This window comes from Lepidochelys kempii, chromosome 2 (genome assembly GCF_965140285.1).
Source record: "Lepidochelys kempii isolate rLepKem1 chromosome 2, rLepKem1.hap1, whole genome shotgun sequence".
NCBI classification, from domain to species: domain Eukaryota; kingdom Metazoa; phylum Chordata; order Testudines; family Cheloniidae; genus Lepidochelys; species Lepidochelys kempii.
In genome coordinates, this window is record NC_136381.1 from 192,085,994 (window position 1) to 192,107,637 (window position 21,644).

Here is a 21,644-nt window from a genome sequence, read left to right on the forward strand (position 1 = left end):
GGGGGGAAGGGAGGGGCAGGTTGTAATGCTGGTATTATAACAGTTAGCCAAGTTAGGGCACTGACCTCGTATGTGGGAGACCTGGGTTTAAATCCCCATTTCAAAGCAGAGGTTTGAACTCAGGTCTCCTAACTACCATACTATGGGGTATTCCGAGACGTCTGTCTCTCTCTCTCCTGGTGAAGCAGTTCAACTTTGTATGAAATAGCTGGGTAGTCATTAGACCAGAGAGACACAGAAGAAATGACTGTTCAGCCTTGAGGTTAGGGTTCAAATCCATGCTCTTGAGCGGGGATTGAAACCCAGATCTCCCACAGCCCAGGTGAGTGCTTTAATGGTTGGGCTAAAAATTATAAAATGGGTAGGTAGTACCATCACCACCTCTTCCTGCCATTTTGTGAATTTAGCCTGGAAAAAAAAAAAGCTGGCCGAAACTATTGGGTGAATTAGTGTCAAATTTGCAAAGAGTTTCAGATTAACTGAACTGCATGTTTAGGTGAATATAAATTGTTTTTTTCAAACAATTTTGCCCATATCTACTCTACCTCACAAGAGGTGCTCACTATCTCCCAAGAAGGATTCAGCCCTTATTTGAGTCAAGTAGGTACTTCTATCTTTCTGAATTATAAGACTTTTGCTTAGTTATCATAGCAAAGAATGAGAATTACAGTTCAGCAAATTGTAACAAGCCTTTCTGACCATTAAAATCTCAGATACTGCAGAGCAAGGTTATTCTCACTAGGAGAATACAACTATTTGTCTGTAAACTAAAGACAGATTTCCTGTAAGTTGTAGTGTTTGTCCCTTTTGCTGCTTTTTTGACCCCCTCTACAGTAGTAACCCTCTAGAGCTTAGTTACTAAATGAGGTCTGTGGGTGGAATTTTCAGAAGTACCCATTTGATTTAGGAGCACATGTCCTCTTGACTTTCTATGGGTATGTGTTCGTAAGTCACTCCAGGCACTTCTGAAAATTTCACCTGATATTCCACTTTTGAGCTTGGTGCAGCTCTCCTACTCTCTATAGTTCTTAAATTGGGAGGGATTAAGTAGCTTTAATGTTTTTCCTTACAGGAGAGTTACTGGTATTTGGGCTACAGACAGTTTGTAAAAGGCCAGCTAGTCTCTTGGGTATGCGGTTGGGAGAAAACATAGGGTGAGGGTCAGGAAAGTGAATAATACACTCATCAAAGTAGTTGAGTGAAAATGTTACAATGTTTTCTATTTTCTCTTAGCGTTTTACTAAAAACTCTGTTGTAGTATATTAGTTGGTTTTCAATTTTTAAAAAGACTTACAAGACTCTGTTTTCACATAGCGATTAACTGTATCACAGTGTGCATTAGCAGGATATTCCTTAGGCAGTTGAAGGCTCATAGATAGGCTCTCAAGATACCAGAGGTATGCACCAATTGCCTACAAATGCACAACATAGCAGTGGATTATTGCTGTGCTAGAATGGGTTCAATAGTATAGTTTTTTGATATTGAAAACTATTTTAAAATTAATTTTAAGAAACACAGTCCTGTCACCGCAAAAGGCTCTGTTTTCTTCTTCTCCTTAGTCCAGTACTTGCCAAGAAAGATTCTGCTAGAAGAAAATAGTCTAGATGGTCACTTGCCTTGAAAGGTTCTTTATGAGCCTGGCAGCTAAAGGGGGGGATTATATTTTGCAAGCTCTTCTGAAAAGAGGTCTTCAAAAAATGATAGGTGGCTGAAAATGATTGTATATAAATAATCCTAAAGGCAATTTACACAATACTGTCAACCAAAAGAATGCTTATGATAATTAATACTCTTCAAGCCATGGAGTGTTGGACTCCAACGTGCAGGTCAGATCTGGTGTGCTGAATGGATTAATCTGGGCCTGTGATAGATTCAATCAAGAACATTCAGCTTTTTGTAAACAAAAAAAGCGCACACAAAAAGTAAATAGTTATATTGCAGGGGGGAGGACATTTATTAGATAATCAGCATTCCTTGGATAGTTATTTTGATAGTATAACCCTTATTGCTGTGCACACAATTCCAGAGAACTTTTATTAGATCAAAATAGTAAATATTGAGGCCATTTCACATAGCCCATATGAACTAACCAGGTTTCAGCTCTGGTTTCATAGATGAAGCTGCTTTCGCCTGGGGTGCCATTGTCTTGTCTTGTTTTAATAACAACAGGGTATCTTCAATAAACGTCTGGTGGCAGTAAAAATAGAGTAAGACTGGTTCTTCTTTAATCCTTGTTTTATGAGGTCATTGAGACTCAGAATATTGTATTCTATTTTCTGCCAGCCTACAGCTTTCCTAGACTTTAAGATCAGATTTCACTCTAAGTGGATCCTACAGATTCATTTTCTGAGCAGTGGCTTTAAGTTGCTTAAAGAAAAATCACCTGCCATATGAAGGTGCATTTAAAAAAAAAAATCTTGTTTCTCCTTTTGCAGTATAAACTTTTGAATCACATTTTATTTACATCAGATAAGTCTTATTAAAACCCAGCACTGTTAGACTTGCAAACAAAGGGCTACAGCAGGGAACAATTTACTATTCTCTTTGAAAAAAGTGTACTGTAAGTGCAACATGCTGTGTCTCAGGGTTGGATCTTTTCCCTTGTCTATTTCCTTCTTTACTGAGCTGTCACATTCAGTTCGATTATACAGTATTCCCACTTGCATTTAGACTTGTTGCTTTCTTTTTGCTTTAAAAGCAGCCCTGCTCTTGAAAGCAGACCAAAAAGATGTTAAAAAGTCCTTGAGACAGCACTTCTTCTCTAGTCAGCAGAACTGTTAACAGGAAGCTGAAAACTGCTGAGCCAAACCACACTAGCCAACCGAGTAAAACAAATGCATGGAAATCTATAAGTGAACAGCATAACAAATTTCAATTGTGATGACAGTCTCTTGCTGTGCCACTTAAGTGGATAGGTATTTGTTACATTACCTGTTTCAGTGACGACAAATTCAGTCAGTGGAACACTGAATTAAAATTTTTAATATAGTCCCTGATTTAATTAGAAAGGGGTTTTCCTTTTATACTTTACACTGTCAGTCCGCCATGGATGACACCTACTGACGTGCGTTGGAAGCTTGCACAAAGATCAAAGGCAAAATGTCTTCTTTATAGTTAGTAATGTTACTGGGCTTTATTTTGGGAAAATATGATGCAAGGTACTTTTAGGACTGCTTTGATATTTCTCCTTTTTTTTTTTTTTGGCAGTTTACATGTGGAAGTATCCACGTTTTGTGTACAGACTGTGTTAATCATGTGCAAATTACATGCAACGGCACACTTGTGTTTGAAAATATGCTAAGTCACAGAGGAGTAACCTTAGCTTCCGCCAAATTTCAGATGTCTACAAGTAGACATTTCGGAACAGGCAAATAAGTACACGTTGCACTTGCAATCATTTGAAATCATTAGACTTCAGGGTCAACACTTGATTGAGAAGAATAGGGTCAATTCACATTTCAAAAAGGTTTCAGACTAACACCATTACAACCATAAATGCTACAAACTTAATATTTTTAAACCCTTGTTTTTTGGCAATAAATAGCTGATTACTTTGACATTAGAGCATTCTTTAGTTAGTACAGTATACAGTTATTACAAAAAATATAAAAATCACCTGCACAAACACATTCAGTAATTGGGAAGGGGGAATATCAAATCAATGAGTGAAGGAATGGGGCAGACCGTCTGATAAAATAGGGAACTAACTTCAGTTAAATTAGCAATAAACAAGTCCAGTAGAGTGCTGTGCCTGAGAATTAAGCCCTTCATGCCAAATGAAGAGAGGCTGCCAAATACATTGTCTGCCACATAGCCCTGAAGCATGTCTGAAGCCACTCAGTAGATGAGAGCTCCTAGGTCTGCGGGTTCTACCTTAGGAAGAATTTTCCAAAAACAGCATAGTGTGGCATACTACAGATATCAGATACCTAATCAAAACTAATTCCTTAGATATTACCTAGTGCTTGAGTCCCCATGCTCATTCTGAGGTTTATTGTAGTCATAAATCCAACTCATTGCTTCAGACACCTCCTTTACTGCCATCTGAATAAGCATCCTAAGGACGGGCTAGGATAAGCCCATTTTTTTGGAAATCTCTCTGTTAAACTCATTTGGTGGAATACCTCTTGCATGGATTTTCTCTCCTTTTCTCTCCCTTTTCAACTAACCTCTCTACACTTTTTTTTCCCCTTGTTTGGAGCCCACACCTCCAAACTTCCTTCCAGGATTCTTTGTCTACATTTACACATACTTTTTCTCTCTACTCCAGATTGAGAGTAGTTTGGTCTTATGGCAGGGGTAGCTGCCCTGGGACACCACCTTTCATAGGTTGCTTTGGATTCCGGTACAAGCTGCCTGTAACAGTCCTATTGAATGAGACAAAAGCACTTGGTGGCTGGAAACCCCTCTTCATCTGAGCCCAGAATAGGCAGGAACATAGTAGCAATATTTTTTCGTAAGAAAAGAGGAAAGGGACAGTGCACTAGAGACCCTGTCTGTTGCTTGGCAACCACTAAACCACCTTTTAGTGCACCTTGCAGATATACTGTGTGTGTGTGTGTCTGTGTGTATGTATATTTAGGAATACGTGTATCCACGATAGGTCCAGAATGTGACTAATCACATGAATTTTCAGGCCTTGTTTTCAGCAGTGAAAGAGTGAAGTTTCAGAACTGAATGCTGGTGAATCCCTGGTTTAATTAGAAGGGGCTTGCCTTTTATACTTTGCACTGAACCACGCAGGTAAATAACTTTGACAAAGTAATATTTCTAATCAGCTAGAAAAGCTTGCTTTGTCACTTAGATCTAAGAATATAATTTAAAAAAAAAAACTACTTTGAGCAAGAATGGAAGAACTTTTCTGATACCAATATGAGTTTGAACACTTACAAACTGGGATTTTTGATTACTGAAGCAACCTACTTCAGGTAATACCTATGTCCTTCTTTCTATTCCTTTTACTGAGATAGAGGGACTGGAACTACTGGCTGTTCCACAGATGTAATCGAGAAGAAAAGAGGCAGAATCTGCTCTGTTAGGAGCTCACGATTCTGGAGTTATCTCCCTTGCCCTATACACAAGTTAATCTGTTATATTCTTAAAGGGAAAGCACAAGACTATTTCCTTATTAAATGGGTTTTGTAATACCTGAGGGGGTATCACAATTTAGGATTTTTTTTCATCTTTTGTTGAGGCACACAGTTGCCTTTGGACTTACTGTACTGATATATATCACATATAGTGAAAGCATGGATTCTTGCAAACACTAAGCAACCCTACTCACACATTATAAGTTTAAGAAGGAGGAATCCATGTACCTTTTTGCTGTTTAAAAACTGGTAAACTCTAACCATTGTTAGAGGATTAGACAAAGTTAATAGAAACTTTAGTAGATATCTTTTATGGGTAACCTTAATTCTGAATTTCCTGGGTTTACAATGCTTGGGCTTGGGGATAATTACAACATCTCTGTAATATTTTTTTTACACTTAAATTACTGATGAGTACTCTCAACTTTAACCCAATCAGTGTAGTTTTTTGTAGGGGATATCTACTTTAAAAACTTCTAAGGAAGGAGATTCCACCACCTCCCTAGGTAACGCATTCCAGTGTTTCACCACCCTCCTAGTGAAAAAGTTTTTCCTAATATCCAACCTAAACCTCCCCCACTGCAACTTGAGACCATTACTCCTCGTTCTGTCATCTGCTACCACTGAGAACAGTCTAGATCCATCCTCTCTGGAACCACCTCTCATGTAGTTGAAAGCAGCTATCAAATCCCCCCTCATTCTTCTCTTCAGCAGACTAAATAATCCCAGTTCCCCCAGCCTCTCCTCATAAGTCATGTGCTCAGCTTCTTGTCCACTGTAACCCCTAGGTCCTTTTCTGCAGAACTGGTGCCTAGCCATTTGGTCCCTAGTCTGTAGCGGTGCATGCGATTCTTCCGTCTTAAGTGCAGGACTCTGCATTTGTCCTTGTTGAACCTCATCAGATTTCTTTTGGCCCAATCCTCTAATTTGTCTAGGTCCCTCTGTATCCTATCCCTACCCTCCAGCGTATCTACCTCTCCTCCCAGTTTAGTGTCATCTGCAAACTTGCTGAGGGTGCAATCCACACCATCCTCCAGATCAGTAATGAAGTTATCGTACAAAACCGGCCCGAGGACCGACCCTTGGGGCACTCCACTTGATACCAGCTGCCAACTAGACATGGAGCCATTGATCACTACCCGTTGAGCCCGACAATCTAGCCAGCTTTCTATCCACCTTATAGTCCATTCATCCAGCCCATACATCTTTAACTTGCTGTCAAGAATATTGTGGGCGACCGTGTCAAAAGCTTTCCGAATGTCAAGGAACAACACGTCCACTGCTTTCCCCTCATCCACAGAGCCAGTTATCTCGTCATAGAAGGCAATTAGATTAGTCAGGCATCACTTGCTCTTGGTGAATCCATGCTGACTGTTCCTGATCACTCTCCTCTAAGTGCTTCAGAATTGATTCCTTGAGGACCTGCTCCATGATTTTTCCAGGGTCTGAGGTGAGACTGACTGGCCTGTAGTTCCCAGGATCCTCCTTCTTCCCTTTTTTAAAGATGGGCACTACATTAGCCTTTTTTCCAGTCGTCCGGGACCTCCCCCGATCACCATGAGTTTTCAAAGATAATGGCCAATGGCTCTGCAATCACATCCACCAACTCCTTTAGCACTCTCGGATGCAGCGCATCCGGCCCCATGGACTTGTGCTCCTCCAGCTTATCTAAATCGTCCCGAACCACTTCTTTCTCCACAGAGGGCTGGTCGCCTCCTCCCCATGCTGTGCTGCCCAGTGCAGCAGTCTGGGAGCTGACCTTGTTCGTGAAGACAGAGGCAAAAAAAGCATTGAGTACATTAGCTTTTTCCACATCCTCTGTCACTAGGTTGCCTCCCTCATTCAGTGAGGGGCCCACACTTTCTTTGACTTTCTTCTTGTTGCTAACATACCTGAAGAAACCCTTCTTGTTACTCTTATCATCTCTTGCTAGCTGCAACTCCAGGTGTGTTTTTGGCCTTCCTGATTTCACTCCTGCATGCCTGAGCAATATTTTTATACTCTTCCGTGGTCATTTGTCCAATCTTCCACTTCTTTAAGCTTCTTTTTTGTGTTTTAAGATCAACAAGGATTTCACTATTAAGCCAAGCTGGTCGCCTGCCATATTTACTATTCTTTCTATACGTCGGGATGGTTTGTCCCTGTAACCTCAATAAGGATTCTTTAAAATACAGCCAGCTCTCCTGGACTCCTTTCCCCCTCATGTTATTCTGCGAGGGGATCCTGCCCATCAGTTCCCTGAGGGAGGCAAAGTCTGCTTTTCTGAAGTCCAGGGTCCGTATTCTGCTGCTCTCCTTTCTTCCCTGTGTCAGGATCCTGAACTCAACCATCTCATGGTCACTGCCTCCCAGGTTCCCATCCACTTTAGCTTCCCCTACTAATTCTTCCCAGTTTGTGAGCAGCAGGTCACGAGCTCTTCCCCTAATTTATTCCTCCAGCACCTGCACCAGGAAATTGTCCCCTACACTTCCTGGATTGTCTGTGCACCGCTGTATTGCTCTCCCAGCCGGTATCAGGGTGATTGAAGTCTCCCATGAGAACCAGGCCTGCGATCTAGTAACTTCCATTAGTTGCCGGAAGAAAGCGTCGTCCACCTCATCCCTCTGAGCCGGTGGTCTGTAGGAGACTCCCATCACGACATCACCCATGTTGCTCACGCTTCTAAACTTAATCCAGAGACTCTCAGGTTTTTCTGCAGTTTCATTCCGGAGCTCTGAACAGTCATACTGCTCTCTTACATACAGTGCAACTCCCCCACCTTTTCTGCCCTGCCTGTCCTTCCTGAACAGTTTATATCCATCCATGACAGTACTCCAGTCATGTGAGTTATCCCACCAAGTCTCTGTTATTCCAGTCACATCATAATTCCTTGACTGTGCCAGGACTTCCAGTTCTCCCTGCTTGTTTCCCAGGCTTCTTGCATTTGTGTATAGGCACTTGAGATAATTCGCCGATCCTCCCGCTTTCTCAGTGTGTCCTTTGCATTTGCCCTGTCCTGGTACATGAGACTTCTATTTCAGTTGAAGGAAAACTATGGCATATCTGCAATTTTCCTTTGAGGAAAAGTATGAAGTAAAGATACAATTCTTCAACTTAAATGTTCTGTCTAGTCTTTTAAGGATGCTATAGGTCTAGAAGAGGTATGGTAGTTCAGTATGCGTTCTGTAGCCACAACTTTCTAGCCTTTTCACATCAGAAAAATTAGGACAGAAGCAAAAATATTAGACTTAGTTTGTACACTTCAACAAGTTTTCTGCTTCACAAGCAGTCTGCATTTTGCTGCTGTAGTTACTAACACTGACATAGCCTGCAGCCCTATTAAACTGCAAATGTGAATATGACTTAATCGGTTCCTAAATGGGCATCAAACTTGATGCTTAAGTATTTTATGCTGATGGATTTCTGAAATTGAATTGTATTTCTGTTTATACTGCCAATTATGCTTGACAGTACATGAATAATGTATATCCACAGCTTATTAAGTATCTGCAAAGTCCATTGCCTTTGTTTTATAGACTTAATGACAAAAACGTGACCAAACCAGTTTTAACTTTCTGCATGTAAAAAACCTTTCGTTTGTTTAAACTATTTTATTCACTCTTCAATAAAAAATTACAAACAGATATAAAAGGGAATATAATATTGTAGATAAGCAAAACAAAATACATAATACCACTACTAAATTTAATTATACCACCTAAATATTACTGGATACTCAAAGCTAACAGGATACTAGTGTTTGGTTACCTTCCGTGGATCAGTTCTTAAATCTCAGGCAGAGAACATAGTGGATTAAAGCTTCAGACCTTTTTCTGTCCCTAGGATGGCCAATAAAATTCAGTTCTTGGAGAACAGTACCTTACCTACAAAGAGTGCTTTTAATATGTGTAAAAGTATTACAGTACCAACTCTAACAATATATAAACTAGACACCGGTGTGCTCAAGATGTTGACTGTAGCGCTAATGGTAGAGTGTGTGTTTTGCATGTATGTTCCTTTCCATGCTCCTCTGCAGTCCTGAGTTTGAATATGCAGCTAGACTGCTACTAGAGAAATGGTGCTGGTTTTTTATTTTTTTTTAAAAAGGGGCAATTGACCATTGTAACTGGGTCAGTAAGGGACGTGGTGGCTTCTCCATAACTTGGCATCTTTAAATCAATGTGGGTGTCTTTAAGAAAATATGCTGTAGCTGACCCTCAAGATATGGGCTTGATGCAGGTATGACTGGGTGAAATTCTGTGGTACAGGAGGTCAGACTAGGTCATCATAATGGCTTTTTTTGGCTTTATAATCCATAAAGATAATGGCTCTTAAAGGTTCATTAGGAGAGCATCATGGAAAACAGGCCCAAATCCTGCAAGCTGCTCCATGCAGGCAGACCTTGCACCCACACAACGCATTGTGTGGGATCAAGCAACCTCAGCAGTCCCTTTGTGTGTATTTATTATGATGTAGTCTTCGTTACATGATTGTATACTATTCCTCCCCCCTTCCCCCTCAAGATCTCTCCCTATAATCAGATTGATGCTTCTGTTGCTATTAATACATAGAAAGAATACAATAATTAAAGGCTTGATCCTGCAACCAACTGAGCTTTGCATGCTACTGAGTTCATAGAGTCCTGAGGGAGTGTGCTGCGCCCCCTATGGAAGTGATGTGCAATCCATAGGCTTCCCAGCCAGCAGGGTGCCTTCTGCAGAGAAGCACATGGCTCCAGGATGCTGCAGGGAGGGAGATTTGGGCTGTGGTCATTTCAACCACTGACTTTCTCCCTGGATATTTATATCTTCCAAGATACATCAGTCTCTGCTCTGAAATATACTATTGCTGAATTCTTGCATTGCTACTTCAGAGGACACTGAAGAACAAAAAAGCTCATAGGGGGCTCTTCTTTTTTGACACTTTTTCTAGGTCAGGATATCCTCAGGCTGTTCTTGTCCCTTAGTATCTGGGTTATGAGCACTTTACTAGCACTTATACTTGAATCACAGTAGCGTGTAACTGCTGTAGTATGCAACTAATTCTTCTGTTTTGTTTTTGGTCCACGGCTTACTGTAGTAACACAGTATTTAAAGTCTTCAGTGTACTGTCCTTATAAGCATAAAAGAAACCGTTTAATAGCCGTCTTAAAAAGAGAGAACCATTACATTGCCTTTTAACAATGAAGCACATTTTTAAAGTGAAAATTTTAAATTCCTTCCTTGGTTGCATACACCTGTAACAGCAGCCCTCTAAGCAACCTTCTAAAGACAAAAGGAAACGAGACCTTTTTTCAGTTTGGCATAAATGCACCTGTGTTTGCTGTGACATCAACAGCAAAGCTTACGCAGTCAACCCACAATTGGTGAAAGAGTTGGATGTAAAACGCTGGAAGAGAACACAAAAAGAGTGCTAATTTCGGTTACACTAGCAAATCAAAAGAAAACAGTTGTTACATCAAATGTGCCTTGTGTTCCTGGAACGTGTGAAACTCCAAAGGGTGTTGTAAAGAAAAATGGTATTGCTGTATTCTGCTGAAAAGGACAGAGGGTCTCTTTGAAGTATACTGCAATACATAAGAACCCACCTGAACACACACAAAAAAAAACGCTTTGCAAAATGCAACTTTAGAATTAATGTGCAGAATGTAATGTTAAGGCCAAACAGGGCTATTGGACGAACACAGGTGAACTGGCATTGGACAGAAGTTTGAGAAGGTTATAAATATCAACAGTTAAGAACAGATACTTTATTCCTAAATCCTAGAATAAAAGGGTGTTTTAAAACTTCTCAATGGAAAATAAAACTGAATATTCATGTGCTGAAACAAGTGGTTGATCAACTTCTTAATTCCTTTTACTGACAGGGAATTCAAAACAGTCCATAATGGGTAAGCACAGTATGTCATTTCATAATGAGAACGATTCAAAATCGCCAAAAATGTACAAACAAAAACCTAACCAACTGAGTAAGCTATCAATGGAATGAACTAAAAGGCCATCACGTAAAAACCTGGCTTCTGCCCCAAAGTGCATACTCCTAAGTGATGAGGCAAATAAAGCTCAAAAATGGACAAGAAGGTTGGCCAGTGGAAGAGAAGGACAAGGGCAGCGCTAATAGGATTGCACAGTGACTGGACCCACGGGAAGGAGGCTCTTGAGGAACTCCACCAGGATGTCAACAATTTTCATCCCACCATCAACCTCAGCCTTGACCAGTCCACACAAGACATCCACTTCTTGGACACTACAGTGCAAATAAGCAATGGTCACATAAACACCACCCTATACCAGAAACCTACTGACGGCTATACTTACCTACATGCCTCCAGCTTTCACCCAGACCACATCACACGATCTGTTATCTACAGCCAAGCTCTAAGATACAACCGCATTTGCTACAGTCCCTCAAACAAACACCTACAGGAGCTCTATCAAGCATTCTCCCAACTACAATACGCACCTGCTGAAGTGAAGAAACAGATTGACAGAGCCAGAAGGATACCCAGAAGTCCCCTACCACAGGACAGGCCCAACAAAGAAAATAACAGAACGCCACTAGCCGTCACCTTCAGCCCCCAACTAAAACCTCTCCAGCGCATCAGCAGCAGCAGTGCATTAGTTGGGGATTGGCCCTGTTTTGAGCAGGGGGTTGGACTAGATGATCTCCTGGGGTCCCTTCCAGCCCTAATATCCTGATAATATGAAGGAACTACAACCTATCCTGAAGGACGATCCCTCACTCTCACAGACCTTGGGAGACAGGCCAGTCCTTGCTTACAGACAGCCCCCCAACCTGAAGCAAATACACACCAGCAACTACACACCACACAACCCAGGAACCAATCCCTGCAACAAATCCCGGTGCCAACTCTTTCTGCATATCTATTCAAGGGACACCATCATAGGACCTAACCACATCAGTCACACCATCAGGGGCTCGTTCACCTGCACATCTATCAATGTGATATATGCTTTCATGTGCCAGCAATGCCTCCTTGCCATGTACATTGGCCAAACCAGACAGTCTCTATGCAAAAGAATAAATGGACACAAATCTGACACCAGGAATTGTAACATTCAAAAACCAGTGGGAGAGCACTTCAATCTCCCTGGACACTCAAAAACAGACTTAAAATTGGCAATTCTTCAACAACAAAAACTTCAAAAACAGACTCCAACGAGACACTGCAGAACTGGAATTCATTTGCACACTGTACACCATCAGATTAGGCCTGAATAAAGACTGGGAGTGGATGGTCTCTACAAAAAGTAATTTTCCCTCTGCTGATACTCACACCTTCTTGTCAACTGCTGGAAATGGGCCACCTTGATTGCATTGGCCCCGTTTGCACTACAAAAGTCATTTTCCCTCCCTTGGTATTCACCCCTTCTTCTCAACTTTTGAGAATAGGCCACTTGCACCTTAATTGAATTGGCTCGTTAGCACCCACTTGGTAATGCAACTCCCATCTTTTCATGTACTGTAATATATATTCTTTTTACTGTATTTTTCACTCCATTCATCTGATGAAGTGGGTTTTAGCCCACGAAAGCTTATAAATGTGTTATAAATAAATGTGTTAGTCTCTACGGTGCCACAAGGACACCTTGTTGATTTTGCTGATACAGACTAACATGAAGAGACTAACTCTGAAACAGTTACTCAGTAACTCATTTTCTTTTTTACAATGAGGATGGCACTAAACTTTACTGTTTAGGTTACCTTGTTCTTGTGAGCTAGAACCTTGGCAGTCATGACGTTCCAATTTTAACCTCAATCCACATAAAAGATTTGTTTGACATAAGACGTAAAATGCAAATGATTGTCCACTCACACTGCAGCTGTCGTCGTAGATACATGGTGGAGATTGTGCATGACTGGAGAACAGCGTTAATAAGTATATGGCAGAAGAGAAATATGGCATCCTGGAGCAATAGATTGTGCAAAAACATCATGTATCATAACCAGCACATAATTCCAAGACCACCTAAAATAGTCTCAAGGATTTGAGAGCCACTTTGACATGTGAAACCAATTCCTCCTCTAACTCTAGCAAGCAAAATTGTGTTTTAAGCCTGGAAACTCGTTTCATTTTAGGAAGCTATTGAGACTTCGCAGCTGAAATTCCAACCTGCAGTTTCTGTCATAGGAAGCTAGGATGTTAAATCTAAGGCTTAGTTCACACTAAAGTTTTGCCATCATACTTAGGTAAGCTAGGAGTGGGTGGAAGGGTGGGTGGGGAGAAATCACACTTACTTTCTCCCCTCCCAGCGGACTTAGCTGTGCTAGAAAAAAAAAACAGTTTAAATCCAACTGTGCTGAGAGCAGCACTTCTGTCAACATAGGCAATGTAGTTCATGGAGATGGTGTTACTATGCTATCAAACTCCTCCTGTCTGCTAATGGTGCACCTACACTAGGGGACCCTGCTGGTGTAGCTATACCAGCAAATCATTTGCCATGTAGACAAGCCTTTAGCAATGGTGTGGTCCCAAAATGTGTATCTGTCAGGGTGGATTGATTTAAATCGTAATTTAAATTAGCAAATAGGAAGCCTTGATTTAAATTATCTATTGTAATCTTAACTTGGCATTTGTACTTTTTAGTTATTTTCCTAAATTGGTTGGTGCCATTTGGCATTACATTTTGCTAATCAGGAGGATAAACTGTTATATTCTTACACATTTAAGCAATTATATAGCTTAATATGCATTTATTCAGATTCTTAATTTTTACATTTTTTTCATTTTAGAAAATGGCAAAAGATGCATTTCTTATTTACTATATATATTTTTTTTACTTGTGATTTGTGTCAGGGTGCCTTTGGAAATTGGAATTCAATTAAATGCACAAAAACATCATTTTAAAATTGTTAACTAAAACGACCTTAAATGTGCTGGTTACATTAAAGAAAAGTTTATCAAAACATGTTTTTCATTTAAAACCAACTTACTAAACAAAGGAAATATCTGTAGTTGGTGAATTTAACTTTCTGGTTACCTTGTCCTTCAAGATTTTAGAACTAGTAGATCTCATTCTTTCACACGTAGTTTTCCTGATTAGATTAGATTAGAAGTGGAAAACTGGTTTTTCTGCTTTTTCACCTCTCAATGTGTTTCTCAACTTGGGTGAACTAGTAGTTGAACTGAACTAGTTGAATAAACTAAAATGAAAATATTCTCTCTGTACTTTCAGAAGAAGCTACTGCTGTTCAAAGCTGCTTTAGCACTTCAGAAACTCTGGTTCCACATGCTTAACCAATGAATTCCATAAGTTTAGTGGAGTGACTTTCTTAAAATATTGGCAGCAAATATGAACTGCTTAATATTTTTTTGTTTACTATACTTTTTAAATCTGTTTTTATCCACCCTGATATCTCTGCAGGACTCTGTGGGGAGGCTAAAGTACTATCAAGTATTCTGAGTAAAGTACTGTCTTCCTATCAGAACTGAATTGTCAGCTGGTATCGGATTGTTCAGGCCTGTCTTTTGTTCTGTTCCATTTCTGCCATAAGCAACTGGTTCCATTGTATGTGTTTTCCAGTCAAGTGAGACCAGTCTTTCAATTACTAAACTTACTGCATGATCTGTTATAAAAGTGGGTAATAAAAAAACAAGTTTCCTGTCTCTGCAGAGCATATTTATCTCTGTTGTAATATGTTACTTCTGAATATAGTTAAATTCAGTAGATGAAGGGGATTATTATAGCTTTCAGAAAGAACTCCATATATAGTAATATAGAAATGGTGAGGTTAGTTTTAAATGAGATTTCATTGCCCTTCAGTGTGTCGTTCCTTTTTCTGCAGAGATACCAGGCCTTTATCATCTACCTCATACAACCTATGGGCATGAGGAAAATATTTTTCTACTGATAATTCTACCTACTTATTTTCCTCAAAGATTGGATTTGCAAGGCTAAATTTAAAATTTTTTCACATGTAGAAAGGTCAATAGAAAAAGGTCAGTATGCTACTTTCACTGTAGCAATAGATTTCTTGAAAATTTACTGTTTCTTAAAGTTTTATGTTCTACAAACCTGGGTCCTGCTTCTGCAAGGACTTATGTTTGTGCTTTACTTCACACACTTCAGGTAGCTCCATTGAAGACAATAGGATTGCTTTCACTGCATAAAATTAAACTCATTTGTAAGCCTTAGCAGTATTATGGCCCACGTTTAGTTTTCACCAGATTCACGTCGGATTGCAGATATTGTCACAAGATGTCATAAATAATCTGACTTGTGTCTCATCTAAGAAAGATGGGTGGGGCATAAAAGTAATTAAATCAAACACATGAAGGAATGACAAGCACAATTTGCAAAAGTGCATATTTTTTTAAGAGTCCTGAATATAAGTGACACTTGAGTTAGAGGATAGTCTCTTATAAGGAACTTCCAGAATGCTGTATGATTAGATCCATTTCATAAATGAATTCTTGTTGCTCTGAAACATAAAGAGCATTTTATTTATTTATTTATTTATTTTTTCAACTGCACATATTCAAGAAACCTACTCCGTGCTGATTAGGCCACAGCTGGAGTATTGTGTCCAGTTCTGGGCACCACGTTTCAGGAAAGAGGTGGACAACCTGGAGAAAATCCAGAGGAGAGCAACAAAAATGATTAAAGGTCTAGAAAGCATGCTTATAGAATATCAGGGTTGGAAGGGACCTCAGGAGGTCATCTAGTCCAACCCCCTGCTCAAAGCAGGACCAATCCCCAATCTTTGCCCCAGATCCCAAATGGCCCCCTCAAGGATTGAACTCACTACTTTGGGTTTAGCAGGCCAATGCTCAAACCGCTGAGCTGTCCCTCCTCCCCCCTGCCCCCCATTTGCTGAGAGAAGATTGAAAAAATTGTGTGTGTTTACTCAGGAGGTGAGTTGACGTAACAGTTTTCAAGAGTATATAAAAGATTGTTAGGAGGGAGGAAAAATTGTTCTCCCCTCCCCGCACACAGTCCCTAGGTACCCCCTGCTGGCACCCTGACCTACCACCCCTCCCCCATGCATTCCCTAGCTACCCCCTGCCCGCACATAGCCCCTAGCTACCCTCTGCCTGTACCCTGAGTGGTTTTCAAACTTTTTGAGCTGAGTCCCTGCTTTGTTATATTTTTTGGTTGCATCCCTCCACAACTCAGGCAAGTGGGTGGCCTGCTGAGGTGAGTCAGGGGGTGGAGGTAGCATTCCCTCCCTGGACCCCGCTGTGTGGAGCTGGCTGAGCCCCCTCTTCCCCCCCCCCCCCCACAAAAAAAAAAAGGAAGTCTAACTACACTTATCCCCAAGGGTCGTCCCCCCCCAGCCTGGAGCCCAGAGTTCCCCCACACACCCGCTAGGCCCTGGAGTTTTAGAGCATGTTGAGAGGGGCCTCAGCAAGAAAAAGGTTGAGGACCCCTGGTCTAGAGATAATACTTAGTCCTACCATGAATGCAGGGGATTGGACTAGATGACCTCTCAGGTCCCTTCCAGTCCTACATTTCTATGATTCTGTGTGCAAGTGTCTTCCTAGTTTGCTCAGAGAAGTATTGTGAATTCATGCATAATGACCAGATTTGCACATGCAAATAGGGAGTTGTGTGTAGCTGGTCATTTGCATATGAGCATACAATTCATATGAGTTGCCAAAATTGTGTGTGTGTGAGAGAGAGTGCGAGGAGATATAAAGTAACCAAATACTTCTTAGATACTGAAGAGCAACAGTCGAAAAGACATAGCTTCTTGTGTTCTTTTGATTATATAGGTATTTACCATAAATTCTTATATGAAATAGCAATCTGTTTGTACTTTCTTTGTTACTAAACTACTGTATTTTAAATACAACAGACATTACGTTTTTTCTAAGTCAGGAAGAATTGATGGTGATAGCTATTAATTAAGTTTTAATATCTTCTTATAGCAAGCATTTTGTGTATCCAATATAAAAATCTAAATATTACAATTTAATCAGCTTTTGGTAAATACAGTTTCAGACTAGTATTTTGGTTGTACAAAGGTTAATGAGGAATGCAAACTGGTGACCCATATTAAACCCAATTCCTAAAATTCATGTGACTTTCTATTATTTTTATAAAGAAATATGTTTAGATAAGTAGGAAAATGTTAAACTCCATGTCTAGCACTTGAGTTTCTGAAATTGTAAGTACAGTCGTACTTCACACAGTCAACTTAAAATCTGGTCAGTTTAAAAAAAAAAATGAATGAAGTAGTTTCATCTCTCTCTCATCCTTTTGTACTTTTACAATTACATCTTCCCATTTAAAAAAAAAAATTCTTTGTTGCTCAGTCAAAAAATTCACAGGTGCAGTAGGGAAATTTTCTAACTGAAACAAAACATGAAACTCTTGTACACAAAATGCTACCAGGTTCAGAAGTGAACAGACCTAGTTCTCTAATCTTTGTTAGATTAATCTTAGATTTTACTTACATTAATAGTAGTTAAAAATATGCAGACTATCGACTTAAAAGTGTTGTATGGTAGGTGTCATTTTTTACTCTGATTTCTTAGTGGTTGACTTTGATTCATCCCATAGCATGGTACAAAGGTTGAATTATTAAGTTTTTAAAGTCTAATGACTCAAGCACAAAATATTAGATTCATGAGCTGATATGGTCATTAATTTAACTAATGTCCAGACATGGAATTCTTTAGAAAAATAAGTGTAATTGAATGCTGTTTTCCTCATGCATAGAAAAAGAGTGATTTCCTGGGGTTTAAATATATTCCTATCTGTGAATCATCTGTTTGATTTATTAAACCTTTTTTCATTCTAGGTCAGAGATACAAATTTACCGACTTACCGAGACTGCAATAAAAATCCTCCATTCCCCACATTTTTTGCTGATGGAGAAGAAGAGCTACCAGAAGACTTGTACGATCAGGAAGTTTTCCAGTTCACGGATCCCTCTGTCACATATGTTTAGTGGTATTGACATCTTTAAGAATGTGCTCATTATTTCTGTGAACTTTGCAATGCTGAACAATTACAAACCCAGAAACTGCACTCTAGCTGAATGACCTGAACGCATCAAACATTGTTGGGTTTGTTTTTTTTTCAGGTAGCAAGATTTACTTGTTCCAAAACCATATTAAAACAGTGGGTGGTGGTAAGTTGGTGTGTCTGAGGGAAGGGTTGCAAAGTAATGGATATATTGCTGACTTATCTTTTTACATTATAAAATTGCCTCTTGTAACTTTTTCCCTTTCACAGACTGCCAAGATTTATATTTCTTTAAATCCATTGTCTTGGAATTATGTGCATCAGTTACATGATTGATGAAGTTGAGACTATTAACAGAACAAAATGTGTAGTTATTTTTTCCCCTGAGGGATATGTACTGATTAACTTGGACTAAACAGAAAATAAAATTTATTAAATATCCCATTTAGCCATCTGGGGACATAAATGGACTGTTTAGGACTTTACAAAGAATGGACTTGAAAATGTTGAGTAGAACGGGGCAGGAGAGGGGGGAAGAATTCTAACTCTCTCTTCTCAGGCCTAACACCAGAGGCAATTGCCCCGAAGTGCCTCTGGAGCTGTAATGTTTTTCACCTTTCATTTCCCTTTCTTCATCAAAGTGCCTTTCCTCTTTATTTTAATGCTATGCGTTTAGAGCAACAGTTATACAATATAAGTTTCCTAGAGGAAAGAATGAGACTAGCAGTGTCTGTCTGGTAAGAGTTGTGGCAGTGCTGGCTGGCTAGAAAGGCTAGACATTTTCAGTAATGTGGACACAAGGACTACAGTTGCTGCCTATTTGTCCCCTTCAGTGGTAGCTTGTTCTGATAACTTCACGAAAATGTCCCTCGCATACTGTCTCTGGAGAAATATGTCCCCTTCAATTGTCTTCATATCTGAGATTTTATATGGTTATGGAAGACCTTTGGGCCTGCCCTAGTCATCTTCGTCATTTAACAAAAATGAGCCGAGTGTGAGGGGTCTGTTGTACAATTAATTTCTCCCTATCACTCCTATCTTCTACCCAAGTATTCTTTTATAATGGTCAAAGTGCAAGTACTCTCCCTTTGGCTTTCTCTACCTTCCGTAAGTTATTTACTGTTTAAAGGCCTGATTCTTTTAACCATTACTTTACTTGCATGAACGTTTCCTTTGAAGTCCATAGGACTAATCACAAGCGTAAAATTAAGTATGTGCCTATCTGTTTGCTGAATTAGCACTTAATTGCCTACCACGTACTTTGCATGGTATAAGATTTTCATTCACATGTAATGTTGGGGAGGAGTGCATCCCTAGGTAAAGTCCCGTTTTATGTCTACAGTTCATGTAATGCTTGTCAGGAAATCCATCCATTAATTTTGTGCAGCTTCATGACAAAAGTTGATGTACTTTAAAATGTATTTTATATTTTACTAAACGATTTACCGAAACCTTGAGAACAAATATGTATGCCCATTCCAGAGGTGAGGTCCCATCCTATTTAAAAGCAATATTCATGGAGTTAGTTATCTTAGTTTATCCCTGAAATTTACTGAAGGTAGTTTGAAATTGTTGTTCTAATCTCTTGGATACAGTATACCTTTTACACACATTAGATATTCACAGGGGACATAGTAGTTTGGGAAGGATAATGTTGATATACTTAGTGCACACAATACAGAACTGTGAATTGGTAATATCTATGTTGTTACCACATAGCTTGGTTTAATCTCAGCAAGTATCTCTAAGTATAAGTAAATAGGGATATTGCATAACTCTCTCCCTTTACCCCTTCAAAAATAAAGATCAGGTCAGTCACCAATGCTCATATATCATAAACCTTAGAAGTACATTGCTAAGAAGTTAGCACTAGCCCTTTCCATAAGTCACGTATTCCAATTGGTTTTTTTAAGTGTCCATGAGAAAGTGGAATGTTGTAATCTGATGCACTGAATGGTCCTACTAATACGTGCAGTTTAGCCTCCTGCTGGCAACAATGATACTGTTTCCTGATGATAAACCCTTCAATGTTTGACCTGATGAACCTCCAAGTTTTTATAACATCTTAATTTTATTTTTATTTTTATTGCTCTGTGAATATAATGTAAATTAAAGGCGTATCTGAAAGACAGCCATTCATGTCTTTTTGTGCAACTATATTTGCAGTGGTTAATACTGTGCAGCTGCACATATAGAATGAAAGTAAAGAAACCAATCAAATGTAGCTTAACATTAATAAACTTTTCATAATAAAGAAGGGGAATTTGTCATCTAATCTTTCAAGTGTAAAATGATATGTAAGTGGAATGGGAGATTTGATATGTCTATCTACATTTCATAAAGTCTAGATTCATAGATTGCAAGGTCAGAAGGGACAAGTGTGATCAACTAGTCTGCCCTCCTGTATAAAGCAGACTGTAGGGACTTCCCTGAATTAAAAGTTCTAGAAGTACAAGTTTTTAGAAGAGGCATTCGTAGTAGGGGGGAAAATACAACCTACCTCTTCAAGAGAGTGACTTGGTTTCAAAGTTAGCAAGTTTAGTTAAGGCAATCAGGGTGAGGGACAGGGGAGGACAGAGACAATTGTGGACTGAAAGTCGACCTATGGTGTGCGTACGCCTTCTGTGAATCATTTGAAAAGTAAGAAAATGGGGAAATCCACTCCCCAAAAATGGTTTAACTGGGCCAATAAGCATAAGAAAACTTCAAAATATACAATGAATTTTGCATATGAGGTGGTGCTGAGGTCCACATCCAGGACATCTGGGGAAACAGTTCTGTGAACTGTGTCTCAGTATTATAGCAGCTCTGGGATATCAAAGGAATGTGAAAGGTGCAAATGACCAAGAAATTGAAGAAGGGCCATGAGGACCCTGGGACAAAGCAACAAGAAAGTGTGTGTGAGCTGTTGTCTGAGAAAATGACAGGCTGAGAGGAAAAAGCTCTGTGATAAAATAGAAGGTGGTGCCATTTATCACTGAACCATTTTTGTGTACCTAGCTGGCTTAACTTTTCAGAGTGTAAAACAAGCTATGTCATACAAAACCACTACTTTTGTTTGAATGATTTTCTTTCTGTTCTCAATAAATCTTGTCTTGGGCTATTCTGGGAAATATTCAGAGAAACTCCACCTTGGGTTCTCACCTAAAAGGACATGGACCATGAGGTCCTGTCCCATAAGCTGAGTCAAGTATGGAAATGTTTTCTGATGGATGCTGCGAGAGGCGCTGAAGACTTTGAGAATCAAGTCAAAGCAGGTACAAGTAAAAAGGTTTTTTTTTTAAAAAAGTAGATCAGTAGAAAGTGTGATGGTGACATCTGTGCAATTAATTAGACCAGGAACATAGTAATTGTCATACCTGATCTGACCTGCCATGTTTCATCTAGTCCAGTATCCTGTCTGACAGTGGCCAACACCAGCTGCTTCAAGGTTTTAAAAAAAACTTTCAGTAGATAATTATGGGATATGCTTCACCCAGGGAAAATTTTCTCCAAACCCCAAATATTTAGAGATTGGCTTATATCCCAAAACATAAAGGTTTATGTCCCTTCCAAAGCTCTTGGGTTTGTTTGGATTTTTTTTTTAATATTTACTTTTCTAACAGTGGATATTCTTATTAATTTATCTTGTCCTGTGTT

The 21,644-nt window shown here is 39.5% G+C and overlaps 1 protein-coding gene across 4 annotated transcripts in view; it reads left to right on the forward strand.

Moving 5' to 3' along the window:
• Nucleotides 1-20,262, forward strand: part of MRPL3 (mitochondrial ribosomal protein L3) — a 62,237-nt gene extending 41,975 nt beyond the window's left edge. For 2 of the 4 annotated variants that reach the window (XR_012157485.2, XM_073333246.1), the window contains one exon: nt 14,878-14,951. Coding sequence is in view for 2 of the 4 variants with exons in the window: in XM_073333246.1 (XP_073189347.1) it covers nt 14,878-14,943 (66 nt within the window). In the remaining 2 variants the exon portion in view is untranslated. Of the gene's footprint in view, nt 1-14,877; nt 14,952-17,838 lie in introns of those variants that run through there. The other 2 variants (XR_012157484.2, XM_073333245.2) reach the window with 2 other exon arrangements.
• Nucleotides 20,263-21,644: the final 1,382 nt, after the last annotated feature.